Source organism: Megascapheus bottae, unplaced genomic scaffold, assembly GCF_031878675.1.
Source record: "Megascapheus bottae isolate mThoBot1 unplaced genomic scaffold, mThoBot2.hap1 HAP1_SCAFFOLD_43, whole genome shotgun sequence".
NCBI lineage: Eukaryota > Metazoa > Chordata > Mammalia > Rodentia > Geomyidae > Megascapheus > Megascapheus bottae.
In genome coordinates this window covers 1,261,435-1,287,330 of record NW_028327392.1, presented here as the reverse complement: position 1 = coordinate 1,287,330, position 25,896 = coordinate 1,261,435, and the positions used below count along the sequence as shown (strand labels likewise).

The 25,896-nt window shown below is 43.5% G+C and overlaps 1 protein-coding gene and 1 pseudogene across 1 annotated transcript; one reads left to right on the top strand and one right to left on the bottom strand.

Annotated features, from left to right (window-relative positions):
• The first annotated feature begins 5,734 nt into the window (after window positions 1–5,734).
• LOC150039969 (vinculin-like) lies at window positions 5,735–19,540 on the top strand. The gene is given in 7 exon segments (XM_090327465.1): window positions 5,735–5,780; window positions 8,895–9,746; window positions 9,749–10,115; window positions 10,117–10,357; window positions 11,120–11,186; window positions 17,648–17,811; window positions 19,481–19,540. Coding segments are annotated over 7 exon segments (1,797 nt in total).
• Window positions 19,541–19,548: 8 nt separating this feature from the next.
• Window positions 19,549–20,722, bottom strand: LOC150039968 (uncharacterized; annotated as a pseudogene).
• Between the last annotated feature and the right edge of the window lie 5,174 nt (window positions 20,723–25,896).

The following is a 25,896-nucleotide window of genomic DNA, read 5'->3' as shown; positions in this document are numbered from 1 at the left end:
TATGTTAACTGCTGTTCCTATTTGCACAGTATACTTAGACACAAGTGAAGCTATTAGATAGCAAGATACTCTAGGTTTATGGCTACTGTCTAGACTGTAGACCAAACCTAAATTAATTCTGTTGAAAATTGAATTGTTCATTCTGAAGACACGGTCCAGATTTCAGGGTCTCCTCCAAGGAGCTGAACCCAATGTAAGAGCACAAGAGTCCTTATTGCAAGCTCGAGCCTAGACTCAAGACCGACACTGACACAGCAGGTCTGAATTGAGAGTCCTGACTTCCTGTTGTACACGGTTTCTATAGGGTTATCTCACAGGGTTGATGTATTATTAATTGATTGGCTAGTGCTAGGGGATATGTGCCAAGCTACAGGGCAGCTGAAGGGCAGCTGGCCAGGGTATCTCAATGGTTATCACAGGATGTTTCGATGGTTATTTTATCCTGGGGCCTCAAATCACTGGGAGTAGGCTGTAATTTATTACTTTCTTTGAAACTGCTATCTCTGCTGGTTTAGAGTTAGTTCAGAGTGACCTTCCGGTGGGGCCTGCTAAAAAATACCTTTTTGCTGAAGTTCATACAACTTCAATATTAACTTAGGCTTCCCAGTGGTACACTGACACAGCCTCTGCTTAGCAAGTGCTGGGTCTTAGGTTTGATCCCCAGCACCAGCCACACATACACACACAAATACTTCTTGGAAATGTCCTTTTCAGACAACCTTCCCATAAGTATCACGTTTAGACTCCTACTGGCCTTTGGTAAAGTCATGATTGGCATTTACTAACATCTGACCAAATCTGAGCCCCAGTACTTGACACCTATAATCCTGGCTACTTAGTATGTGGAGCTGAGAGGATCAAGGTTCAAAGCCAATCAAGGCAGGGAAATCCATCAAACTTTTTTCTGCAGTAAACCACATAAAAAAAATCAAAAGTAGGGGGCCAGGAGTTTGGCCTAGTGGTTAAAGTGCTTGCCTAGCATGCATGAAGACCCGGGTTAGATTCCTCGGTACCACATATGTAGAAAAAAGCTGGAAGTGGTGCTGAGGCTCAAGTGGTAGAGCTCTAGCCTTGAGAAAGTCCAAGGACAGTGCCCATGCCCTGAGCTCAAGCCCAGGACTGGCAAAAAAAAAATCAAAAGTAGACCTGTGCTTAAGTGATAGAGCATCAGCCTTGCACAAAATAGCTAAGCAACAGCACGCAATCCGTGAGTTCAAACCCAGTACCATCACACACACACACACACACACACACACACACACACACACACACACGCACACTCTCGCACACAGGCACCACAAACCACCAGTTTATTCACACAAAATTGCATAGAATGCATGCAATTGATAGAATAAGATTTGATTCATGTGCTAATTCCAAGAAATAGACATACTTCGATTACTGTGCTGTTAACACAATCTTCTTGCATTACTCGTCACCCATTATCTTGCCTGTCTGGCCAGCTGCAAAGAGCCAAAGTTGGCAGTTGGAAGGGGAGCTCCTGTCACAGGTATTGGGGTTGGAGAGAGGCCAAAGTCAGAGGAGCTGGATAGCAGGAGGACTAGTGGTAGGCAATTATAGCAGTGGGGAGTGTTGTGCTTTATTTAATTTTTGTTATGTTTTGGGGTGTGTGTGTGTGTGTGTGTGTGTGTGTGTGTGTGTGTGTGTGTGTGTGTCTATTTGCCTGTGAGACTGTCCTGGGCCTTGAACTCAGGGCGCAGGCATTAAACTTATACTTTTTTTGGTTCAAGTTTTGTTCTTTGTGCCTAGAGCCACAAATCCACTTGTAGATTTTTGGTTGTTTCTTGGAGATAAGAGTCTCACTGACTCAGTACCAACTTTCAATCACAGTCCTCATATCTCAGCCTCCTGAGTAGCTAGGATTAGTGGCAAGAGACACAACGACCTGGCTGTCTGAAGTTTTAACAAGGACTACCTCGTGTAGTTTTCCTCAGAAAGACTACATGTGGCAACTGGGAAATCCATATTGGACATTTGGAAACTGAGGCTCAGAGGAGGGAAGTTCCAACCCAGGGGGCACTGCCACATAGGCACTCACAGCTTTGCTTCTCTGAAGTCCTGTCTGTGGCTTCCTGACCAGGCTCTTGATTGAGCTATGGGTTTCTGTTGCTGCACACCCTCTTGTGGGGTGTCCCCTGAACACTGAGGACACTGGGGTGGGATCATCCTCTGGGATGTTCCTCATGAGCCCCACTGTGTGCAACGTCAGCCAGGGCTACCACCTTCTTCATGCCAGTAGCCAAAATGTACTGTCTAGAAGCCCCCCTGCTTCTGCAGTCAAGGCAGTCTGCTGCCCTGGCATCGGGTGAACACCACACATTAGCCTACCTTCCTGGGGTGGCCACACAACAGCCCAGGGGAGAAAGAGGTGCTCTCCCTTCTGCTCATCCATGCTACACTGACAATATTTGCTCTCCCAGGTGCCAGGGATCAATAATCCTAACTACACAGGGGGCTGAGATCTGAGGATTGTGGTTGGAAGCCAATCCAGGTAGAAACACCAATCCATGAGACTTATATGTAATCAACCACAAAAAACCACATGTAGAACTGTGGCACAAGTACTAAAGCACACTCCCCTTGAAAGATAAAGCAAAAGAACAATGCCAAAGGCCTGAGTTCAAGCCTCAGTATTAGCAAAATCATAAATAGGGAGAGAGCAAGACAAGTACTATGTGTCTTGCCTATAATCCTAGCTACTTTTGCAACTTAACACCTTTGTATCTCAGCTTTATAAAAGCAATAAAAATTTTTATAAATGCTCTCTAAAAGGATGATGGAGAGGAGGGTAGTGACAGGAGGCAGAGGTCAGCTGTGTGTGGGTCTGGCAGATCCCTGTGCGGTGCTCAGGTGCTGTGTTTTCTTTGCCCAAAGTAGAGGGGGACCCCCTTAGCATAGGGCAAAATGCTAGGTATTGAAGGTCTGTCTTTGGAAGGTTCTAGAGACACTGCAGGGAGCATGTGTGTGATTCTTGGGATTGGATGTGGTGGCTGCTGTCCCTCTCTGTTCCAGAGCCTGTGGGCCAATAGCTGTCCTAGCCTCCATGTGCTCTCAGTTGTCCCCAGTGCCACTCAGTCACAAACTCTAAATCCAAGTGAACAGGGAACAGATTTACTAGATCCAAAGCAGATCTTGGTATGTAAGATGCAACCTTTTAGATGTTTTTGCCAGGCTTTGTGAATTCACTGAATGGCCTCCTATCTGGATATCAACTATTCTGTGCTGCATTCTTTCACAATCACCTTTGGGTACCAGGAGGAAATAAAGACTCCCTGAGAAGCATCCTGTGTGGAAACAACAGCCTTAACATGCTTCTTAGCAGCTGAAAACCAATGGCCCAAATCTCAGGAGATAATTTGGTCCCTGTTGTGTTCCTGTAATCAAGTGATAACAACTTCTCTGGAATTCTTCTAGGGACAATGTCTGAGCTCACTAGTGGTCAACCAGGCCACCGTGGGATTTGGGACTATTTTTTGTATGCAAGCTCTTCTCCCTGCCTTCCCCTAAGCCTCCCTATTTAACCTAAAATCCATATCTGTACCTCTGAAGACAGCTGAAGAAGTAGTGCTATCTTCCTAAGCCTGCTATAAACTAAATATCCTTTACCCACACTTCACCATATCACTTTATTTGGCTTCTCTAGGAGAGTGGCTGGACCTATTGTGGGTAGGACTCCTTGATTTAGTGGCTGGAGTCTAAAGTCCCAGTTTCAGGTACAATAATGGTGCAGACAGTTTCAGACTGGGTTTTTGATTTCAAACCTGGGCCCATATGGTTCTTCCTCTCGTTAACCAAGAAGATAACAAGGACTTTCAATTAGTCCAGCACAAGGTGGCTCACGCCTGTAATTTAGCTACACAGGAAGCTGAGATGTGAGAATCAAGGTCCAGAGCCAGCCTGGGCAATCAAATCCAAGAGAACCTTATCTCCAGTCTTCCAAAAAAAAAGACAGAAGTGGAGCTTTGGCTTATAAGTTTTCTGCTTCAAGTAGAAATAGTTAAGGGAGAGCATAAGGCTCTGCTTAAAACCCTAGTATGAACACACAAAGTCATGAACATATGCACATATGGAGGCACACACACACACACACACACACACACGCACACGCACGCACACACCACACACAAAGATTTGATAAAAAATAATAGCAAACTGATCACCAGGAAAAAAGAGACAAGAGGCTGTTTTTTTTTTCCTTTCCTCTTTCTCTCTTTTTTTCTCGTATGTCACCATGCTTGACCTCAAGGCCTGGGCCCTCTGTCTAAGCTTTTCATTCAAGGCAGGCATCCCACCACTGTTTTGTATTCTATTTTATTTTTTGCCCAAGGCCTGGTATTTGAACTCAGGGCCTCATGTTCTCCCTTACCTATTTACACTCAAGGCTGCCACTCTACACCCTGACCCACAGTAATTTCCTGCTTTGTTTCTGGTCAATTGGATATCAGAGTCTCAGAGGCTTTTTTGCTTGGCCTGCCTCAAATTGCAATCCCAGTCTTCAGCCTACTGAGTAGCTACGACTACAGGCCTGAGCAACCATCTTCTGATGATTTTCTGTTTTTGTTTCTGTTTTTTTATGGGCCTTTCTCTTGAGAAGGGGACATAATTCACCAACAGTTTATTGATTTAACATAGCTTAGCAGAATTAACACAGTTCCTGTATTCTAGTCCTAACTTGCCTAATTTTAGCCTGCCTATCCAGTGCACATGCTGGACCCACCACTCTGACATCTCTTAGTTTCTAAGTTAAACAGGGCCTGCCAGTCAGTTGGTAGATGCAGTTCCCAGTCCTGTCATGGTATGAGCTATGGGGCCCCATCAGTCCTCATCAATCCTCTCGGCTCAAGAGTAGCTCCTGTAGAGCAAAGATCCTCAAACCACAGTCTTGGTTAAGGCCAGAAGAATTGCTGACCCTCATTTTTGGTCTTTTGGTTATATTGGGCATTGGCTGTTCCTCTCTGGCCCAAACTCCTTCTTGTTTATTTTGCTTGGTTAGGGCCCAGAAAAGTCTCTTTTCAATTAGTTGTGCCCAGGGGTGTGCTGGGTTCTTACCTTTTCTCCTGTGGCAAGGTGTCTGGTTCTTAGCCATTTGCAATTACTCTATCCCGTGTGCCTGGATGCTGGCAGTTTCCATCGTTACTGCCCCATGCCCTGTTCTAGTGGTTTTATCTCTTATGGCCATATGCCTTTAGATACAAGTTGGCATTAACAATATACTTCTAGAAGTAGTTTAGCTATATTTCATCCCATTGTTTTTTCATTCTAATCATATTCATTATATTATTATTTTCACATCATATTCATCTAGTATTTTCATAACATATTCATTATTCTAGTATTTTCCCATCATATTCATTATGTTAGTATTTTCACATTATTACCCCCTGTTCTACCTTCATATCTTTATGGTCAAAACAGCCTTGAATGCAATGCCTGGACCCTGTTCCTGAGCTTTTTCAAACAAGGCTAGTGCTGTACCACTTTCTGTCACAGCACCACTTAATATTTTCTGATGGGTAATCGGAGAGATGAGTTTTTATTGACATAATTGCCAAGGTTGACTTGGAATTCCAGTGCTCAGATCTCAGCTTTTCAAGAAGCAAGGATTACAGGTGCATTTGCTGCCTGTTTATTAATTGTAATCTTCAGACATCCAAGCCTATCCCTCTGGTATTTTAGCCTTTTTTTAGGGGAAACCTAGGACTCACCTGGGGACATGAGTGAGCACATGGTAATGGCCAAAATCGGGACAGGAGTCCAAGGTGACCAGACTGGTCCAGCCAGGTTAGGAGTCAGGCACAGACAAATTGGTCCTCTATGCCGAGGAGGTGCCATGCTTCCTGGGCCACATGTTCTGGTCATCTGAGACATCACAGGAATCCAGCATGCTCCTGGCCACTGTGTTTGTGTGTGTGTGTGTGTGTGTGTGTGTGTGTGTGTGTGTGTGTGTGTGTGATTATTGGTCCTTAAACTCAGGGCCTGTGACCTAGTCTTTGGAGAAAAATTAAGATGAGCAAGCAAGAAGGAAGGAAAGCAGGCAAGCGGGAGCTCAGGTGGTAGAGCAGTACCCTGGCTACCATGGCCCCCACTCCGGGGCCAGGGCCAGGGGGACCCATGTGGAGTTCTGCACCTCACATAGGACAAGGAAGGCCATAGGCCTGAAGGGCACTGAGGAACGGAACTTTGCCTGGTCCTACCTTGTGTAGAAGGGAGCAGCGTGACAGGGAAGACAGGGCATCCTCCCAAAGCTCCCAAGCACATCCACTACCCAGAGAGCAGAGCAAGGAGGTTTCCAGTCAAGGAACCCAAGGCCTCATCTCCTACCCTGCCCTGTGCTGAGTGGGTGTGTCCCAGAGCGTAGAATCAGTAAGGCTCAACATGTAGTTTGGAATGAACAGATAGGTCTTTCCCAATGCAGAGTAAGTTCTGTTGGCCGGCACCCCAAATCACCATAAGGCAGGAATTCCCAAATTGTTCAATTGCAATGAGATATTGTGCATGGATATATGATGGTAAGAAGCAGTGCTATGGGCTGAGGCAGAGATGTGTGGTAAAGACCACCCAGCATACACAGGCCCTGGTAGGTCCTCATCACTGCCAAAAATGGAACTATGTAACCCCTCTATACATTACCCGACAATAAAAATGAAAATAAAAACGGAACTAAAAAACCAAAGGCAAACTGTATGTTAATTTTGGCACTTACTGTTTTGTTAAGTATATTTGAGGTTAATGAACATGTTCATTCATCTGTTCATCCATCCATCCATCCCACATAACCATCCCTCCACCTATCCTTCCATGTCATTCAAACATTCATCCATCTCTCCATCTTTCTACACATTCGTTTGTCAAAGACATGTCACAAATACATAAGAGATAATAAGAGCTACCCAGGTAGATGCAGAAAAGGGAACAATCTGTGTTATTTAACATGATAGCCACCAGACACAGATATCTGTGTCATAGTACATTTCAATTGGTTCAGTTGCGATCAAATGAAAAGTTACCACTAGCCACATTCCTAGAACCTAAAGTCACATGAGACTTCTAGGGTGTACAGTATAGAACATTTCTGCTATCACAGAAGATCAACTAAAGAATTGGACAAAATACGAACTTATTCAATTTAGACTATTGGAAATAATCTCAAAAAATATCTAATACGTACATTACTTTCTCCAGTAACCCTTCTATTAATTACAATAAAAAATAACTGTCACTAAGTCCCAAATGATGATCTAAAGAACCATTAGTAAAATTGTATTATTACGGTAGTTTCCTCTAAATATCAGATTGTCATATTACAGACTCATTCAGACTGTTGAAAATCAAATGAATATTATACTTGTATGCATTTTTCAAAATGGTAATTCTCCACTTGTTCCAATCAGTTGAATTTACTGAGCTAAGGAATAGTGGGAACATGAGGGGAAATGGTGGTTGTCTTGATAATTGCATTGCTCTAATAGTAGACCTGAGTGAGAAAACTGTATTTGAAAAGTAAAAGTCTGTCATATGGTTCTGGAGGCTGAAGGGTCACAGCCCAAGGCTGTGTATCCAATGAGGACAGATGCATATCCCACGTGGGTAGTGGATAGAGAGGCAGTGAGGAAGGGAAGGAACCCAACTTACATTTTCAGGAGGAACTCATTCTTAAGGTCCTTCAGCTGTAGCACTGGCATTTGCTCATTCTTTAAAGGACCAGCTGCCTAGGGTAGTTTACCAATTTATGCCTAGCATATGTGGACTCAAATGTGCTCAGAAAAGGGCTTGGCATTGAGGTAGAAATACACGAAGACACGACAGGAAACTACCTGTTATTCACACATACTGCAGGCAAGTGATAACCTTACAAAACAGAGGACATCAGAAAGGTTTTCCGTAACCAGGGGAGAATTAACCCTCAATAAACCCTGTCCTGAAATAGCTAACAATTTATAAAACCAAGAGAAAGAGACCCGGAAGTTTGGCCTTGTGGTAGAGTGCTTGCCCGCCATGCACGAAGGCCTGGGTTTGATTCATAGGTACCACATACATAGTAAAAGCCAGAAGTGGTATTGTGGCTTAAGTGGTGGAGAGACGGCCTTGAGAAAGCCATCATGTTCAAGCCCCATGACTGGCAAAAACAAAAACAAAAACAAAAACAAAAAACAAAACAGCAAAGCCAAACAAAATAAACAAACACAAATCCTAAGAGTAGGAATCAATTGGTTTATAAGTGACTAAAATGTTTCCACAATTAGAGATAAAAGGAGAAAATTATGTAGTACTCATATAAATGATATAAATCATACAGAAGGTTGATAAGGATTACTAAAGTTACCCATGTGTTAACCATCTGTGTCTTATCTGAGTAGTCCTAACTGTAAGGGATACATTTTCCTTTGACATTGGGGTGAACTTAATAAAAGAAAGAAATCACATGCTGATAGACCTGGATGCCAGTAGCTCATAGGTATAATCCTAGATACACAGGAGACTCAGAGGTTTAGGGTTCATAGCTACCCGAGACAGGTAAATACTTAACCAGTAAAAAGGAAGAAAGTGGAGGGTCAAGTGTAGTGATACAAAACCAGTCCTAATCAAATGCCAAGCATTTGAGCCTCAGATTTCTAGCCTTACTATACACAGACACACACATACAGACATTACCAGATTCCCCACACTACTAAGCCTTATTAGCTTTCTATCATATTCATACTGTATATGCTATATGTACTTGGCTTCATTGGATTGCCTCCATTTTGATGAAGCTCAGTATTAAGTGTAAAATAAATGTATGTCATCATCAATTAAAATGTGATACCCAAATCACTACACTTCTAGTAGGAGAGATAAAATTTAAAAAGCCAAAACCACATGGGATCACCAAGGAATAGAGCAAGGACTGGATGTGCTCACAGCAAAGGTGGAAAATGCAGCCCGCAAGTTGGAATCCATGACAAAATCGAAGCAGAGCATTGCGAAGAAGATCGATGCTGCTCAGAATTGGCTTGCAGATCCAAATGGTGGACCTGAAGGGGAAGAACAGATTCGAGGGGCTTTGGCTGAAGCTCAGAAAATAGCCGAATTGTGTGATGATCCAAAAGAGAGAGATGACATTCTGCGTTCCCTTGGAGAAATAGCTGCTCTGACTTCTAAATTAGCAGATGTACAAAGACAGGGTAAAGGAAATTCACCAGAAGCTAGAGCACTGGCCAAACAGGTAGCTACGGCCTTGCAGAACCTGCAGACCAAAACCAACAAGGCTGTGGCCAACAGCAGACCTGCCAAGGCAGCTGTCCACCTGGAGGGCAAGATTGAGCAAGCCCAGCGGTGGATTGACAATCCCACAGTGGATGACCGGGGAGTCGGTCAGGCTGCCATCCGGGGGCTTGTAGCTGAAGGGCATCGTCTGGCTAATGTGATGATGGGACCTTATCGCCAAGATCTTCTGGCTAAGTGTGACCACGTGGATCAGCTGACAGCTCAGCTGGCTGACCTGGCTTCTCGAGGGGAAGGGGAGAGTCCTCAGGCCAGAGCACTTGCATCACAGCTTCAAGACTCTTTAAAGGATCTGAAAGCCCAGATGCAAGAAGCCATGACTCAGGAAGTGTCAGATATTTTCAGTGATACCACAACTCCCATCAAGCTTTTGGCAGTGGCGGCTACTGCCCCTCCTGATACTCCTAATAGGGAAGAGGTATTTGATGAGAGAGCATCAAACTTTGAGAACCATTCAGGAAGGTTGGAGCCACAGCAGAGAAGGCAGCTGCTGTTGGTACTGCTAATAAATCAACAGTGGAAGGCATTCAGGCATCAGTGAAGACAGCCCGAGAACTCACACCCCAGGTTGTATCTGCTGCTCGCATCTTACTTAGGAACCCTGGAAATCAAGCTGCTTATGAACATTTTGAGACTATGAAGAACCAGTGGATTGATAATGTTGAAAAAATGACAGGGCTGGTTGACGAAGCAACTGATAACAAATCTCTCTTGGATGCTTCTGAAGAAGCCATCAAAAAGGACCTGGGCAAGTGTAAGGTAGCCATGGCCAGCATTCAGCCACAGATGCTGGTCGCTGGAGCAACCAGTATTGCTCATCGGGCGAACCGAGCTGGTTGCTAAGAGGGAGGTGGAGAACTCTGAGGATCCCAAGTTCCGTGAGGCTGTCAAAGCCGCCTCTGATGAACTGAGCAAAACAATCTCTCCGATGGTGATGGATGCCAAGGCTGTGGCTGGAAACATCTCTGACCCTGGCCTGCAAAAGAGCTTCCTGGATTCAGGATATTGGATCCTGGGAGCTGTGGCCAAGGTCAGAGAAGCATTCCAACCTCAGGAACCAACATTTCTAAATGTTGGTCTTTTGCTTAGATCAGCTGCTTAAGACTAGATTTGAGCCAGGCACTGGCGGCTTACTCCTGTATTTGCAGCTCCTCAGAAGGCTGAGATCTGAGGATCACAGTGTGAGGCATGCCTGGGTAGAAATGTAACCAGCAGAAAACAGAAGTAATGCTGTGGCTAAAATTTTAAGAGTGCCAGCCTTGAGCATAGAAAGGCTCAGGATCAGTGCCCAGTCCCTGAATTCAAGCCCCAGAACTTCCTTTGCTGAAATCATCTATTTGCCTAGAGGAGCTCCACGGTGGCTTTCATCTTTTACCTTTAGTGAGGTGGAAAAGTTTGCTCATTCACTTGGACACACAAGATTGGAGCAGGAGAAAGCAATAGTCTCCTTACCTGTAGAGAATATAGTCTTTCTATTCCACAGCTTTTTGAAAGAGGAATAATAGCCTATTCCAGTGTATAGGAAGAGAATGGAGAAAGGGAACAATGAGAGACAGGTGAGAAAGATATTTGATACTGCCCTAGGAAGAAAGAGAGTAAAGAAGGAGCTGCTTGAAAGCAAACAAGAGAGGAAAGGCCATGTCCTTTGATGCGGTTCATTATACTAACCTTAAAGTTTTCCACCACCTCTTACTGGAGAGACTTGAAGCCCCTCAGCCATACCTGTTTGGCCTAGGTGAATGATTTACAAAGCATCTTCAATACCAAACGGAACAAATTTAACTTTTTAAAATCAAATTCTTATGTGAACGTTAAAAGTTCCCTTGCGTTTTAGGAATTGGAGAATGATACAGGTTTGCAGCAAGGAGTAAGAACTAGTCATAAAAGAAGACCTCCCAGAAGTAAGATTTTTTAAAAAATTAGTATAAAAACCACAGCACACGATGTGCCAGCATATCTGTTTTTGTACAGCTGGGTAGTGTTAGGTGCATTGCCTATGCTGTGAGGCAACTTTGGGTCATTTTGTTTAATCTGAACCTCCAGCTCAGAAGCCACCCTGTCTTTCTCCTTTTCTGTAAGCTTGCAACTCACTATTCAACTTTCTCATCCTGTGAGTTTGGTGAGCTCTGTGCTTCACATAAGTGGACCATGAAGGTTTGTATTATTTTCTTCCCTTTTTTCCCTCATCTTGTTGATTGTACTCTTTAGTACCATTTTTACAGTCTCATATGATTTGCATTTTTTGATTGCAACTTGAGTGTCAAGTCCTTAAACTCACAGCCAAAACTACTTCCATGAACTTGTGTGTTTGCACACGTGTGTGCCCATGCACTAGTAGTATGGCATTGTGCTTCTTCTTTTGGGCTGCTGGCTGATGCTTTAACCCTTGAACTGTATTGGTCGGGTGAATTGGAAATGGCCTTTCAAAGCCATTCCTACTGTGAGTGCCTTCCAATTACTATCATCTGGCCTCAACCCTCCCAGTAAATATTATCTAGTTGAGCCAGCGGCTCATCAATCCAATCCTGGCCATGCTGAGGGCACACAAGGGGTTCATGTGATGAGGCAGCATTGCCAAAAGCTAGACTCATTCCTATGCAGCTTCATCTAGCACAGGTTTCTGAAATCAAACCTCAGTATTGAAGAAAGGCCTGGCAGGGATAGAAGAAGTGGAGGTGTAGCTGAAATAGTAGATCGTGTGCCTAGCATGCAGACAATCATGGTTTCAATACTCAGCATTGTAGATGGAAAATATGATTTTCTTCTACACTGTACAGCTTTTCTTTGGAGGGGGGATGGTCGTGGGGCTTGAATTCTGGGCCTGGGCATTGTCCCTAAGCTCTTCAGCTCAACGCTAGGGCTCTACCACTTGAGCCATAGTGCCACTTCTGGTTTTCTGTCTGTTAATTAGAATAAGAGTCTTACAGACTTTTTGTGCCCAGGCTGGCTTTGAACCACAATGTTCAGATCTCAGCCTCCTAGTGGCTAGGATTACATGTGTGAGACACCAGCACTTACCTAGCTGCAGACTGAATTCTTGTGTGTGTGTTTAATTTCTTCATAGTGAACACACCAGCACCCAAAGGGACGATGATTTCTGATCTTGTCTGGAACCAAACACCTGGTGAGTCCATATGCTGCTCATTTTAGTGTGGAACAATTGAGAGTATTGTAACCATACAGTATACGGGACAGGCTATGGGTATCAGTACATCCTTGTCTTCAGTTTTGAAAGTAAATAGGCAACAACAGATCAGGTCAAAAGATAATTGCTCCTGTTCTCTTTGGAAGTCAAGTCCTAGGAACTACAAGACTAAATGAAGATGGTCACAGGATTTATATGCAATAAACACTTATTGGAGGGAATGGAAACAGATTTTATGTACAACATAGCTGAATGGAGTCTGAATCCGTTCTTTGCACCACACAACTCAAGTTACTTTGAAAGACCCACCATCACACTGGATGGGAGTACTGCAGAGCCTTTTATCAATCAGAGAGGCAGGGGCTGGGAATGTGGCTTAGTGGTAGAATGCTTGCCTGGCATGCATGAAAGCCCTAGGTTGGAGTCCTCAGCACCAAATAAACAGAAGCAGAGGTGACACTGTGCCTCAAGTGGTAGAGGGCTAGCCTTGAGCAAAAGAAGCTCAGGGACAGTGCACGGGCCCTGCGTTCAAGCCCCAGGTCTGGGGAAAAAAAATCAGAGGCAGCCAAAAGTAGCACCAGCAAGGAGGGAGCAGAGGAGTCCTGGAAGCAGAAATACACGTGGTATGTCAGCTTGAGTTCCTACATAGCTAATGAAATGGAAAATAAGGAAAGCAGCAAAAGCACAGTAAACATTATATAGGTTCATAAGGAAAGAACTCTTGGTTGATCATGCATAAAAAACTTTGTTTTGCAGAGGTCATCATTTAATTTAGTAAGAGGCCTCATTTCATGGAAAAAGCAGGAAATATTCCCATGCATGTACAGTATATAAAGCTATATAAATTATAGCTAATTTGGATGAAAAAGTAAGTGTATGAATTCACATGGTATTTTTCTATGAATCATTTAATCCTTCCGTGTTCTCAAGAGAACCAGAACACAGTGATGATGGGAGAGGTTTGCTTAAAAAGGTCAGATATCCAAATATAGATAGGGATGTATATAAAAGATGTACAGAGACAAGGCAACAAGTTTATGGGAACTATTTTGAATGTCACAGCAGTGCAGCTTTTGTCTGTGCCATTCTGTCCTTTTGCAAGTTGAGTAAATGACCAAGACACCAGTGTGGAGATGGAGTTCTTGCTGTTCTAGTTACCAGTGAAGAGAACTCTTAGAAAACCCTGATAGGATCCCTTGTGTATGAGACCCTATTCCAATGGGTTCACATTTTCTAGGATTGCAGTTACAAATGATCAGAGAAAGTAGTTTCTGTACTACCAACTTACATCACGGCACTGGGGAACACAGGTTTCATATTGAAGTGCCTGCTACCATTTGGTTTTTGCTCAGGTGGTAGAAAAGAATCTATCCATGAAGTCCCCTTTTTCCTATTTTCTGGGTTGTTGACAATTGCCAGTGGACTTACTCTCAGGATTTCTGCCTTATTTTGCACATGATATTCTTTCCTTCCTTTTTTTTGGAGGGAGGTGAGGTGGGGTAGGGGTGGTCCTAGGCCTTAAACTCAGGGCCAGGGCACGGTCCTGGGACACGTTTTGCTCAAGGGTAGTACTCTACCACTAAAGCCACAGCTCCACTTCTGGCCTTTTCTATGTATGTGGTAGTAACGAATAGAACCCAGGGCTTCATCCATGCTAGGTGAGCATTCTACCACTAGGCTATGCTCCTGGCCAAGACTTTTTGTTTTTGGTTGGTCATGGGGCCTGAACTCTGAGCGGTTTGTCTTTTGGTGGTGGTAGTCATAGGGCTTGAACTCTGGGCCTGGGCGCTGTCCTGAGCTCTTCAGCTCAAGGTTAGTGCTCTCCAACATTGAGCCACAGTGCCACTTCTGGTTTTCTGGTGGTTAATTAGAAGAAAAAAGTCTCATGGACTTTCATGCCTTGGCTGGCTTTGAACCTCAATCCTTAGATCTCAGCCTTCTGAGTAGCTAGGGTTACAGTCATGAGCCACTAGTGCCCAGCTACTTGACTGCCTTTCTATACACTTAATGATAACTTTTTTTTTTGGTCAGTCACATCGATTGCAGGGTTTGAACTCTGGGGCCTAGGCGCTCCTGAGTAGCTAGGGTTAAAGGTGTGAGCCACCAAATCTAGCATGGAAACTTTTTCTTATCAATCTGAATCCAAGGTTTCTGACTGAATTAATTGTGTATAGACATCATTTACTGAGGGTAAAGTGTTAAAATCTTGGCAACAGGCATGATTATAACTGCTAAATGAGCAGTGATGGTTTTCTAATGAAATTACATCCACAGTCAAAATTTAGGGAATTGAGACAGGAGTTTGGTCTCGTGGCAGAGTGCTTGCCTAGCATGCACAAGGGACCTGGGTTTGATTCCTTGGTACCACATACATAGAAAAAGCTGGGAATGGTGCTATGGCTCAAGTGATAGAGCTCTGGCCTTGAGAAAGCCCAAGGACAATGCTCAGGCCCTGATTTCAGGTCCCAGGACTGTGTATGTGTGTGTGCATCCTCCCGGTAATATTATCATCCAGTTGAACCAGTGGGTCACCAGTCCACTCCTGGCCATGTTGAAGGCACAACAGAGATTCACATGATGAAGCAGCATTGCCAAAAGCTTTTCAGGCTTCCTCTAGCACAAGCTTCTAAAGTTAAACCTCAGTACTGCAGAGAGGCCTGGCACAGATAGCAGAGGTAGAGGTGTGGCTCAAATAGCAGATCTGTGTGCCTAGCATGCACGTGCCATGGTTTCAATACTCAGCCCTGTAGATAGAATGATGTTTCTACACTACTCATACTAAATTTCTGTGTATTGTTTAATTTCTTCACGGGTACCATCTAAATGAGTGATGTTGTTCACTTATGTGCTGATGTAAAGATCTGCAGTCCATGTACTTGTCATCTGAGTGTTAAATAATTTATAGTGTAACAATAAAGAATACACATGACAGGCTGTCGGTATCAGTATGTCCTTGTTTTCAGTTCTGAAACTAAATAGGCAACAAGATACAGGTCAAAAGATAATTGTTCCTTGTTGGGAGCAGAGTGCAGGGTCAGGCTGACCCATGAATCTGCATCACTGAGTCAGATAACCACCCAAAGAAATGAGCTGTCATGTATGAACACCATGCCTAACTTAGAGCTATACCGTTGGTATTGTGAATCACTCTCTGCTGAGACCTAGAGTGAGAGTAAACATGTGCACCTCCTCCACGCTGCCCACCTTTGTGTTGATAGGCCCCTGCAACCTATATTAGCTGAATGTACTTCCTCATTAAACGAGTTCCTGCCTTGACGGGTCTCCCTGACGTATCTGATTGTCTTCCAGTGAGGGAGGGCTGGGTGCGGGCAGTCAGTCGGCCCACTCCTTTCTCGGCTCGTCCTGGTCAGGACGTGTTCTTCCTATCCCTCCTGCGGGTCAGGAGGGACCGAGGACTAAAAACCCTGACAATTCCTCTTCTCTTTGGAAGTTAAGTAGTAGAAATACAAGGTTAAATGATGGTCAAGTCGCTGCAGCCAGGTGCACATGCAGCCTGAAGTGCTTTCTAGGAAAAAAAATCTATGCAGGATGTGGACTATGTCAAATTCCACGCCTTTGCCTCTCAGTTTTTGCTTTCAGAAGAGCCTGCTTATAAGAAGTCCTCTCTTCACACATCTGTTTTCCATGACTGTTTAAGCCTGGAATTAAATCAGTTTTAGAATGACAGATGAGTTTCATTTTCAAACTTGGAAGAGAACCAGTGAAGGCTGGGACGTGTTTTGGAAAGAAATGGATATGTCTTTCCCAATCCAGTGTAAGCTTCTTTGTTCAGCACCCCAAATCAAATTGTTCAAACGCAAAGAGATATTTTACAAAGGTATTTGATGACAAGAAACAGTGCTTTGGGAGGAGGACATAGCTGTGTGGTAAAGATGGCTACTGTATAGAGTCTGGTTACATCTCCCACTCAGACCAAAAACGTGATCTCTGAAAACCCAAAAACAAACAAAACGAAATGCCCTATGGAATTAGGTGCATACTAATTTCAATACTAGCATTTCTCCCTCCCTTTCCCATGTCTCATTATTCTAATCAGCAGTGTGCTTGTATGATCCATCGTGCCACCGCTGGAATTTTGCTGCTTAACTAAGGGTAAGAGTATTAGAGTTTTCTGACTGAAATGGCTTCAAACTGAATCCCCACATCCCAGCCTCCTGAATACTAGGTTTACAGGTGTGAGCTACTGGCACATAGCAAATCTCATTAATCTGAAATACGTCCACATCCAAAACAGGGAGATAGACCAATCAGTAGATCACTGGATAGATAGATGGATGGGCACACAGACAGATTTTCCAACAACCCTCCATTGAAACACTCAGCCAAATTCTCATCTATGTGTATGGGGTGGGGAGGGGAAATGATCAATGGAGTTTGAACTCAGGGCCTCAAGTTTTCTTTCACCAGTTCAACTAATAAGTCATACAGGAAGCTTTTTCCACATGGATATTTTGAGGTATTTTGATTTTTGCCTCTAGTGTGGCTCCACAGTGATCCTATTTTCCACTTCCTCTGTTAGCTGTGCCTGTGCTAACCAAGAATTACAATACTCTCAACCTCAGCTTCCCATATAGCTTCTAGAAGTCTGAGTAAATACATTTCTGCTGTTTGGATTTCCTTGTGGTAGCATTTAATGGCAGAGTTGGAAAACTAATATCCCAGGGATATGGAAGGATGGCATGAAGAAAGGCTTGGTCAGGGTAAGAGGACTACAGTCCAGGTGAGGGAGAACGAGAGTGGGGCCAGAAGGGAGAAGGCCTCAAGGCATCATGCAGGGAAGGTCAGGAAGTAGACAACAAGCAAGTGTCATGCCCCTTGTCACTGTGAGAGTTCTAACATCTGACCACCTTTCCATCTCAGGGGAATCCCAAGATGAGTGAGAGTGAGATTGAGAGGAACTGATGCTCCCTCTTCTGTGATTATTTCTAAGTAGTTGTGCAAAGAAGTTTTTATTCAACCAAATCAGTTAATGAGTACACTGCACCTTGATAAATGTCTCCTTTCCCATCTCTCCCAACCCTACTTACCTCATTTTACCAGGTTCCAGTTTCATACAAGTCCTTTGAATAGTATGGCTATATTAATCAAATGCATATGCACTTTACTTACTCATTAAATACTTGAGTTTAATTCACTCAGAATACACTTATGATTTTAATTTTGTGTTCACTTATCTTCATTCTGATCCTATTCTAGATGTTTGGGATGAGATGTCCCTGTCACTGGAGGAGAAATCAGGCACGTGGGCATTAAATGTTACATCAGAGATGTCCACAGGGTCCTGTGGGAACACAGTGCAAACGAGGGCGTGGGTCACCACCACCCAGATAATGATCATCCATGACCAGGAACAATTTTCAGTGATTACATACGTACATGTGTGTGCACATACACAACAGACCCTAAAAATGGGCAATGGTGGCCCATGCCTGTAATCAGAGCTACTCGGGAGACTAATCTAAGGACAGTGGTTCAAATCCAGCCAGGGCAGGAAAGGCCATGAGACTAATATCTAGCAAACTATTTAGAAAATGCTGCAAGTAGTGCTGTGGCTCACGTGGTAAAGTGAGAGCGTTGAACAAAACAACAAACTCAAGGACAGAGCCCTGGCTCTGAGTTCAAGCCCGAAGACCACCAAAGAGAAAGATAAAACTGGAGTTTGGCAGATTGAGTTCTGCAGCTTTGGGAGTAATTTATAGGAAGCAGCTCAACTTGTCTCCTCTCTTCCCAATGGCATCCAGTGATTGGCAGGATCTAGCTCACCTGTCCTATGCCCGGTCCTCAGTGAGGACGCCCCTATACCCTAGCAGACTGGCTGGAGGCCCTGGCATTGGGGCTGTGCTGTCCCCACTCCCTTCCTATGGGCTCCGCCCACACACTCTCAGTCACACCCACTCTGCATAGGGGACAGTGGGAGACAAGGCCTGGGTTCCTAGACTGGAAACTGCCTTGCTCTGCTCTCTGGGTAGTGGATGTACTTGGGAACTTCAGGAGGATGCAGCAACTTTCTGCCATGCTGCTCCCTTCAGCACCTGGCAGGAGCAGGCTGAGTCCAGTTCCTCAGGGCCCCTCAAGGCCCACAGCCTTCCGTGTAGCACAGGAGGCACAGAACCCCGCATGGGTCCCCTTGGGCCTGGTGCTGGGGTGGATACTGCTCTACCACTCAAGCCTTAGCTCATCTTATGGCACTTGCTTTCTTTCTATGTTTCTTTTGTCTGTTTTTCTTCCTCCTTTTTACCTCTCTCTCCTCCCTCCTCATTTTGGTCAATTAGAGACAAGAGTCTCAATGAAAGTTCTTTCCAGGGCAGGCTTCCAACCGCCATCCTCAGATCTTGAGTCCTCCTGAATAACTAGAATTACAGATATGAGGCATCAGCTCCCAGCCTGTTTTGAGGCAAACAGTGCTGTTCCTATTACAGTTTTGGGTGTAGTATATCCAAACAAAGTAAACCTGGGTGCTGGAGGCTCACACATGGAATTCCAGCTACTCAGGAGATTGAGATCAGAAGATTAAGTGTCAAAGCAGGGAGGGGTTAGGGGCGCACAGGAGTCATCACCATTTAATCAGTAAAAAAGCCAGAACTGGAGATGTGGCTCAAGTGGTAGAGCTATAGTCTTGGGACAATGCCCAGTCCTGAGTTCAAGCCTCAGTACTACTGGTGCCACACATATCTGTGTGTGTGTGTGTGTGTGTGTGTGTGTGCACAGAAAAGTTACATGTTCAGTATTACAAAATGCATGCAATATTTTTATGCTGTTGTTTCATATCAGCCCAGGACAGTGAGATCTACAGTGAGTGAAAAGATTGAGGCATGCCTCCTCACCCACCCATCCTTCACTCAGCTACTGGTATCTTCCAGGCAGGCTGCTGGTATCTGCCCACTTCCTTCTGGAAATCTCAGGGATCCCATCCCCAGCTGGGGACCTTGGGAGATGCCTGTATCTAAATCAACAGCTACTTACTCTCTCCCAAAGCTCAGGGTACAGAGGATCACGGGGCTCTGTTCCTAGATTGGTTTATTATTGCAGAAAAAGAGCAGTCTATGCCAAGAACTCTCCTCATCCCAGGATACCAAACAGCAAAGATAACTGTAAGGATACAGAGGAAACAGCTTCTCCTCTTGAAGGAAAATCACTAGCCCTAAGCTAGCCAGGGTTACACTCATAGGGAGATCCTGTTTCAAAAGAGCAAAAACAGCCAGGAGCCAGGGGCTCATCCTATAACTCTAGGTAATCAGAGTTATAATGAGAACAAATATTTTCCCATACTGCTTAAATCTGTAAGGTTTCTCTTTAGTGTATTCTTTCATGTCTGTGAAGATGGTAGGGAAGAACAAATGCTTTCCCACATTGCTTACATTTATAGGGTTTCTCTCCAGTGTGAATTCTTTCATGTCTTCGAAGGGAACAGGGAAACACAAATGTTTTCCCACACTGCTTACATCCATAGGGTTTCTCTCCAGTGTGAATTCTTTCATGTCTTTGAAGGAAATGGAGAAGAATGAATGTTTTCCCACATTGCTTACATGTGTAGGGTTTGTGGCCAGTGTGACTTCTTTCATGTCTGCCAAGGGAACTGCGAAAAACATATGTTTTCCCACATTGCTTACACCCATAGGGTTTCTCTCCAGTGTGAATCCTTTCATGTTCTTTAAGGTAACTAGAGAAAGGGAAAGTTTTCCCACATTGCATACATTCATAGGGGTTTTCTCCAGTGTGACTTTTTTCATGTCTTCGAAGGGCACCAGAAAAAGCGAATGTTTTTCCACATTGCTTACATCTATAGGGTTTCTTGACAGTGTCAATTCTTTCATGTGCTTTAAGAGACCTAGAAAAAGAGGTTTTCCCACATTGCTCATATGCCAAGTGTTTCTCACCAGGGTGGATTCTTTCATGCCCTTGAAGAATACCAGAATGAGGGCAAGATCTTCTACAATGCATACTTTCACAGCAGTGTTTAATTTCAGTGTCAATTTTTTCTTGTCTGTGAAAAAAACTGCTAAAGGAGTTTTCACATTGTTTAGCTGCAAATGGATTTTCCTCATTGTGCATTCCACAGCTGATTTTCCCCTGATGGAATTTCCTGTAAGCTCTCCCATATTCTTTATGAGTGTTGTGGCTGTCCACATATACTGATATGTCCTGATACTGAAAAGATATTTGTCCTGTGTGAGCTCTGAAAGACATACCCATGGGTGAAGGAGCAAAGATGGTTTCTCCAAACATATAGTTTTTGAAAGATGCAAGTCTGGGTAGAGTTTTCTTATTCATGGATGTCTACATTCTGTTGGAAGGCTTCATTAAACTGACTCTCTTCTTCAGACCCATAGAGCCTCTCTAAAAATATAGTTCTGAAAAACAAAAGGCACACAAACTAAGAACTTTTTATTAAAGCACTAAACCATTAAAAAGTATCTCCTGTGCCTGCACGGTCTTCTCCAAATGGTCTCCATAGTGTCATATTTTATACTTCTGAATTTACAAATTTTGGAACTCCACTTGTATACATGTTAAAAGAAAAATGTCCTAAGATTAAGTCAATTTCTATCCTTATGTATTTGCATTATCTGTTTAGTTTAAAAATTTCCTGCCACCCTACAATATTTGAAAGAACAGTATTGTTTCTACTTAGTACAATTACCTTTTTTCTTCCCTGGAGTTTTGGTTAACTTCACTATTTTCTTGTCCCTGCTTCTTTTCTAAAATACAAACACAGAAACCATTGATTCCTTCAACATTACAGAAACAATATTAAGACTACATCACTTTTCATGGCATAATGAGATCATGGTATATTTACAGTCATATATTCATCTACATGTTCCATTTTTCATTCTAAATCATGCAGCATTACCAAGGGCAGGAACAGCTCACAGTTAAGTAAGGGAATATTTACCTATGGAGGACAGGTTCTTAAATGTTTCCCCCATCACATCTTGGTAGAGCTTCCTTTGAGAAAGACTTAGTAAAGCCCATTCTTCCAAGGTAAAATTGATGGCCACATCCTCAAAGTTCACAGTCTCCTAAAATATTCCACAAATAATTCCAAAAGCAAGAGCTAAAAGCCACAGAACTGGAAATGAGATTCAACTTATTAACAACAACAACAAAAGAAACACATATATTGTGTTGCCTAATCAACAATTTAACATTCACCAGCCATCTTTTTTTTTTGGCCAGTTCTGGCTGGAAATGAGCATTTCCCATCTCCTGGGGCCAGTAACAAATGCCTATAATCCTAGCTTCCCCTCTGTATGGGTGAGATCTGAAAGAAGTGAAACCTGCAGGGAAAGCACCTGAGCCCCTTAGTGCTGGTCATAATAGTTCCAACAGTAATAGTCTCACTGTAATGAAAAGCCCAAGAATAAATGTGCTCTCTACTAAATTCTCCAAGTCCTTTAAAGAAGAATCAAGAATGTTCCATAAAATGGAAAAGGAAAGAACTTTGCCACACATTCTGTGAAGCCAGTATTAGTCTGATAGCCAAACTGAACAAAGATACCACAAAAACAGAACAGAACTATTTATATATATAAAGAATGTCTATGTAATTCATCTTTTGGCAAGTGTGGATACAGAAAAAGATTAGAAAGACACACCAGAGTGAGCATGGACTAGTATTCACCTACACAGTAAATCCACACTTGTTTATATTATGTAAATTTAGCCTGAAATAAACAACTAATTTATTTGAAGAAATCTATTTCATCCTATAGTCTCAAGTCCTGAATAAGAAATTTTCCATCTTCCACTCACATCATAATAGAACCTACTGAAATGGAGATGCAAAAGAGCATTTCAGTTGAGTTCCAGTGGCTCATGCCTATAATCCTACCTGGTCAAGAGGCTGAGGTGTGAGATCTGAAACCAGTCTAGACAAGATACAAAAGTCCATTAAGGCTTATATCTCAATCATCAAAAAAAAGTTGAAGCTATGGCTGAGTGGTAGAACACTAGTCTAGAGCAAAAAAGGTAAGAGACAGTGCCCAGGTCTTGAGGTTAAGCCTCGGGACTAGTATACACACATATACACTGACAAAAACAAAATACTAAAAAGACAAAGAAAAGGGGCTGGGAGAAGCTGCCTCAGTGGCTCATGGTTTGATGGAAACCAACATGGCAATGCTTCAAGGCCTTAGAGACCACTAGCACTGGACTGGTACAACACAGCACAGGTCATTCTATGGGACACTGAGGAAAACTTTAGCAGCCAGGAAATGGAACTCTGGTTCCTATACACCGCCTTCTATTCCACTCTTACCATCATGAAAGATTTTTCCAGAGGCCTAAAATCAACCAGTCATGAAACACTCCCTACAACCTGGGAAGGCTGTGACTTGTGTTCTACTTATCTGTTATCACTTGTGACAACTAATATGTTGTGGTTTGGGAACATGATTTAATTATCCAGCAGCTGACAATTCAGTTGTAACAGCATTCAGGCTTATCCCAATCCATCTCACTATATAGTCACTATCCACTAAAGGGGCCAATCTATAACATGTTTTCCCTACCAGATAGCCAGTCCTGTGGGTCTTGAACTCAGCCTAGTGTTATCCCTTTTAAGCTGTTTTTGTTGTTGTTTTGTCATTGTAGGGCTTGGACTCTGGGCCTGAGCCCTGTTCCTGAGCTCTTCAGCTCAAGGCTACCACCCTACCCCTTGAGCCATAGCACCACTTCCACTTTTCTAGTGGTTAATTGGCGATAAGAGTCTCATGGTCTTTAGTGCCAGGGCTGGCTTTCAACTGTGATCCTCAGATCTCAGCCTCCTGAGTAGCTAGGATTATGGGTGTGAGCCACCTTGGCCGGCTCCTTAAGTTGTTTTGTGCAGGCCTGGCATTCTACTACTTGAGTCATGACTCCACTTCTGCCTTTTTGGTGATTAATTGGAGATATGGACTTTCATGCCAAAGAGAGCTTCAAACTGAGCTTCCTGAGTATTGACAGTTTAAGAGGGGTGAGTCAGGGGTGCCAGGCTGCCAGTCCCCAGCCTGCCAATGCTACAGAGATGCAGCACTCTGGCAGAGTTCATGTTCCCATGCATTCAGACAATATTTGAAAACAGCTTATGAAAAGAATCAAAGACACTCCAATTGGTTATCAGATTTCAAGATATTTTAGGATCTCTGTACCAGGAATAACTTTGTATATTCTCAACTTCTTTGGGGGCTTTGAACTCAGGGCCTAGATGCTGTCCTTTAGGTTTTTTTATGGCTTTTGTTACACCACTTGTGTTTGTTCTTTGAAGGCAATAACCTGTACTATAGGAGTTTGTCATGACTTTTGATAACTATTATGTGTTGTTTACAACACCAATGAGTTGGTTATCCAACCCCAACTAGATGTCCAGTTCAGTTTTCATACCACTCAGGCTTCACACAATCTACAAAAATTTTGGAATCAGTCCAAATCTCAAGATCAAGTTTCAAAGCCAGTGTGGGCCACTGTTACATTTTTTTCCTTTTCTTTTCGTCCTTTTTTTTGCCAGTTCTGGGGCTTGAATTCAGGGCCTGAACACGGTCATTGGGCTTTCTCAAGGCTAGAGCTCTACCACTTGAGCCACAGCACCACTTCCAGCTTTTTCTATGTATGTGTACCAAGGGATTGAATCCAGGTCTTCATGCATGCTAAGCAAACACTCTACCACCAAGCCAAACTCCCATCCCCAACTGTAAGACTCTTATTTCCCAATAAAGTAGAAAAAAAATTGGATATATAGGTGTAGCTCAAGTGGTAGAGTGCTGACCTTTCATGAAAAACTAAGAGACAATGCCTAAATCCAAGTCCTGGCCTCGGTATCCAAAATACACAAAGGATTTCTAGAGTAAGAACCAATTTTGCTGTCTTTTCTCATCCCTTCTCTACAATTCTATTCTATTTTTGCCTTCTTTAGAAAGCAAAGCTCTTTTCTCCCTATCCATGTAAATGTTATGTTTCTGGGTTTCCTTCTATCAATAAACCCAGAAACCGGAAAACATCTGACCCATCATGGTCAGATGTTAATCAGCCTTTCACTTAAGAATCAACATCTGGCCAGGCCCTGGAAGCTCACACTTATAATCACAGCTTCTCACAAGGCTGACATATGAGAATCACGGTTCAAAGCCAGCCCAGGCACTAAAGTCTGTAAAACTCTTATCTCCAGTTAACCACTAGCTGTGGCTCAAGAGGTAGGGTGGTAGCCTTGAGCTGAAGAGCTCAGGGACAATGTCTAGGCCCAGAGTCCAAGCCCCATGGCTGACAAAAGAAGAAGGAGGAGGAGGAGGAAGAGAGGGAGGAGAAAGAGGAGGGAGATAGGGAGAGACAGGGAAAGGGGGAAGGGAGGAGGAAGAATAATTAACATCTGGTCACTGCTCTCACAGTTGTGACCACTTGCAGTAGTGGCTGTCTTACTTCCACTCTGGCCCAGACCTGTCCTATCTGGTCCTTGGGGTATAGCTGCTGTCCCAGCCGTGCTCCAATGCTGCTCCTCTTCTGGCAGCTTCCCAGCCCCTCTGGAGCTCTTCAACAGGGCTGGAACTAGAGATATTTCCTCCTCTGCCACCTGCTTGTCCTAATAATGCCCAAGATGGCATCAAACTCCTGGGCACAAGAGATTCTTCCACATCGGAGTCCCAAGTGGCTGGGATGACAGACTTGTAAACAATTTTATATGCACTGTCTTCAGCTTATTTAAATAAATATCAAGCAGTATGATAGCTGGCTTTTATGATCTTTTCAAAATTCTGAATCATGTCTGATAATAGAAAATTGGGAGACCAGCCTCCAGCACCACCACACCTCCTGAGGAGCAGTTATATTTGACACTAGAGGCAAAAATCCTTCATCAGTGAATCCAAAATCCTTTATCAGTGAATCAATTTGAAACATCTGCCCCACCTCCCGTTCTTTGTAAAAACCAGGAATAACTATGTTCACATTTCTCCAGCACTGAAAAAGAAAGTAAAAACCTGGGCTCGATGGCTCACACTTGAAATCCTAGCTACTCAGGAAGCTGAGATTTGAGGATCTTGGTTCAAAGCCAGCCTGGGCACTAAAGTCCATGAGACTCTTATCTAAGCACTGAATTCCAAAGGATCAGAAACATCAGCAACAACAGAGAAGATGGGATGAAGAAGATATACCTCCTGTCATTGCCCTGTGAACAGATCGTGCAACATTAAATTACACGCAGTCAGTATTTGACCCTATTCCTGCACTAGGTGGTGACATTAATGCTGACAGTAGTGTCAAGCTTTCAGACAAAAATAGGCCAGGCTAGGAACCTGGCTGTAGTAGAGTTCTTGCCTAACATGCACAAAGACACAAGTTCAATTCCTCAGTACCACATACATAGAAAAAGCCAGAAATGATACCATGGCTCAAGTGGCAGAGTGCTAGGCCTTGCGGAAAAAACCCAAGGACAGTGCTCAGGCCCTGAGGGCAAGCCCCAGGACTGGCAAAAA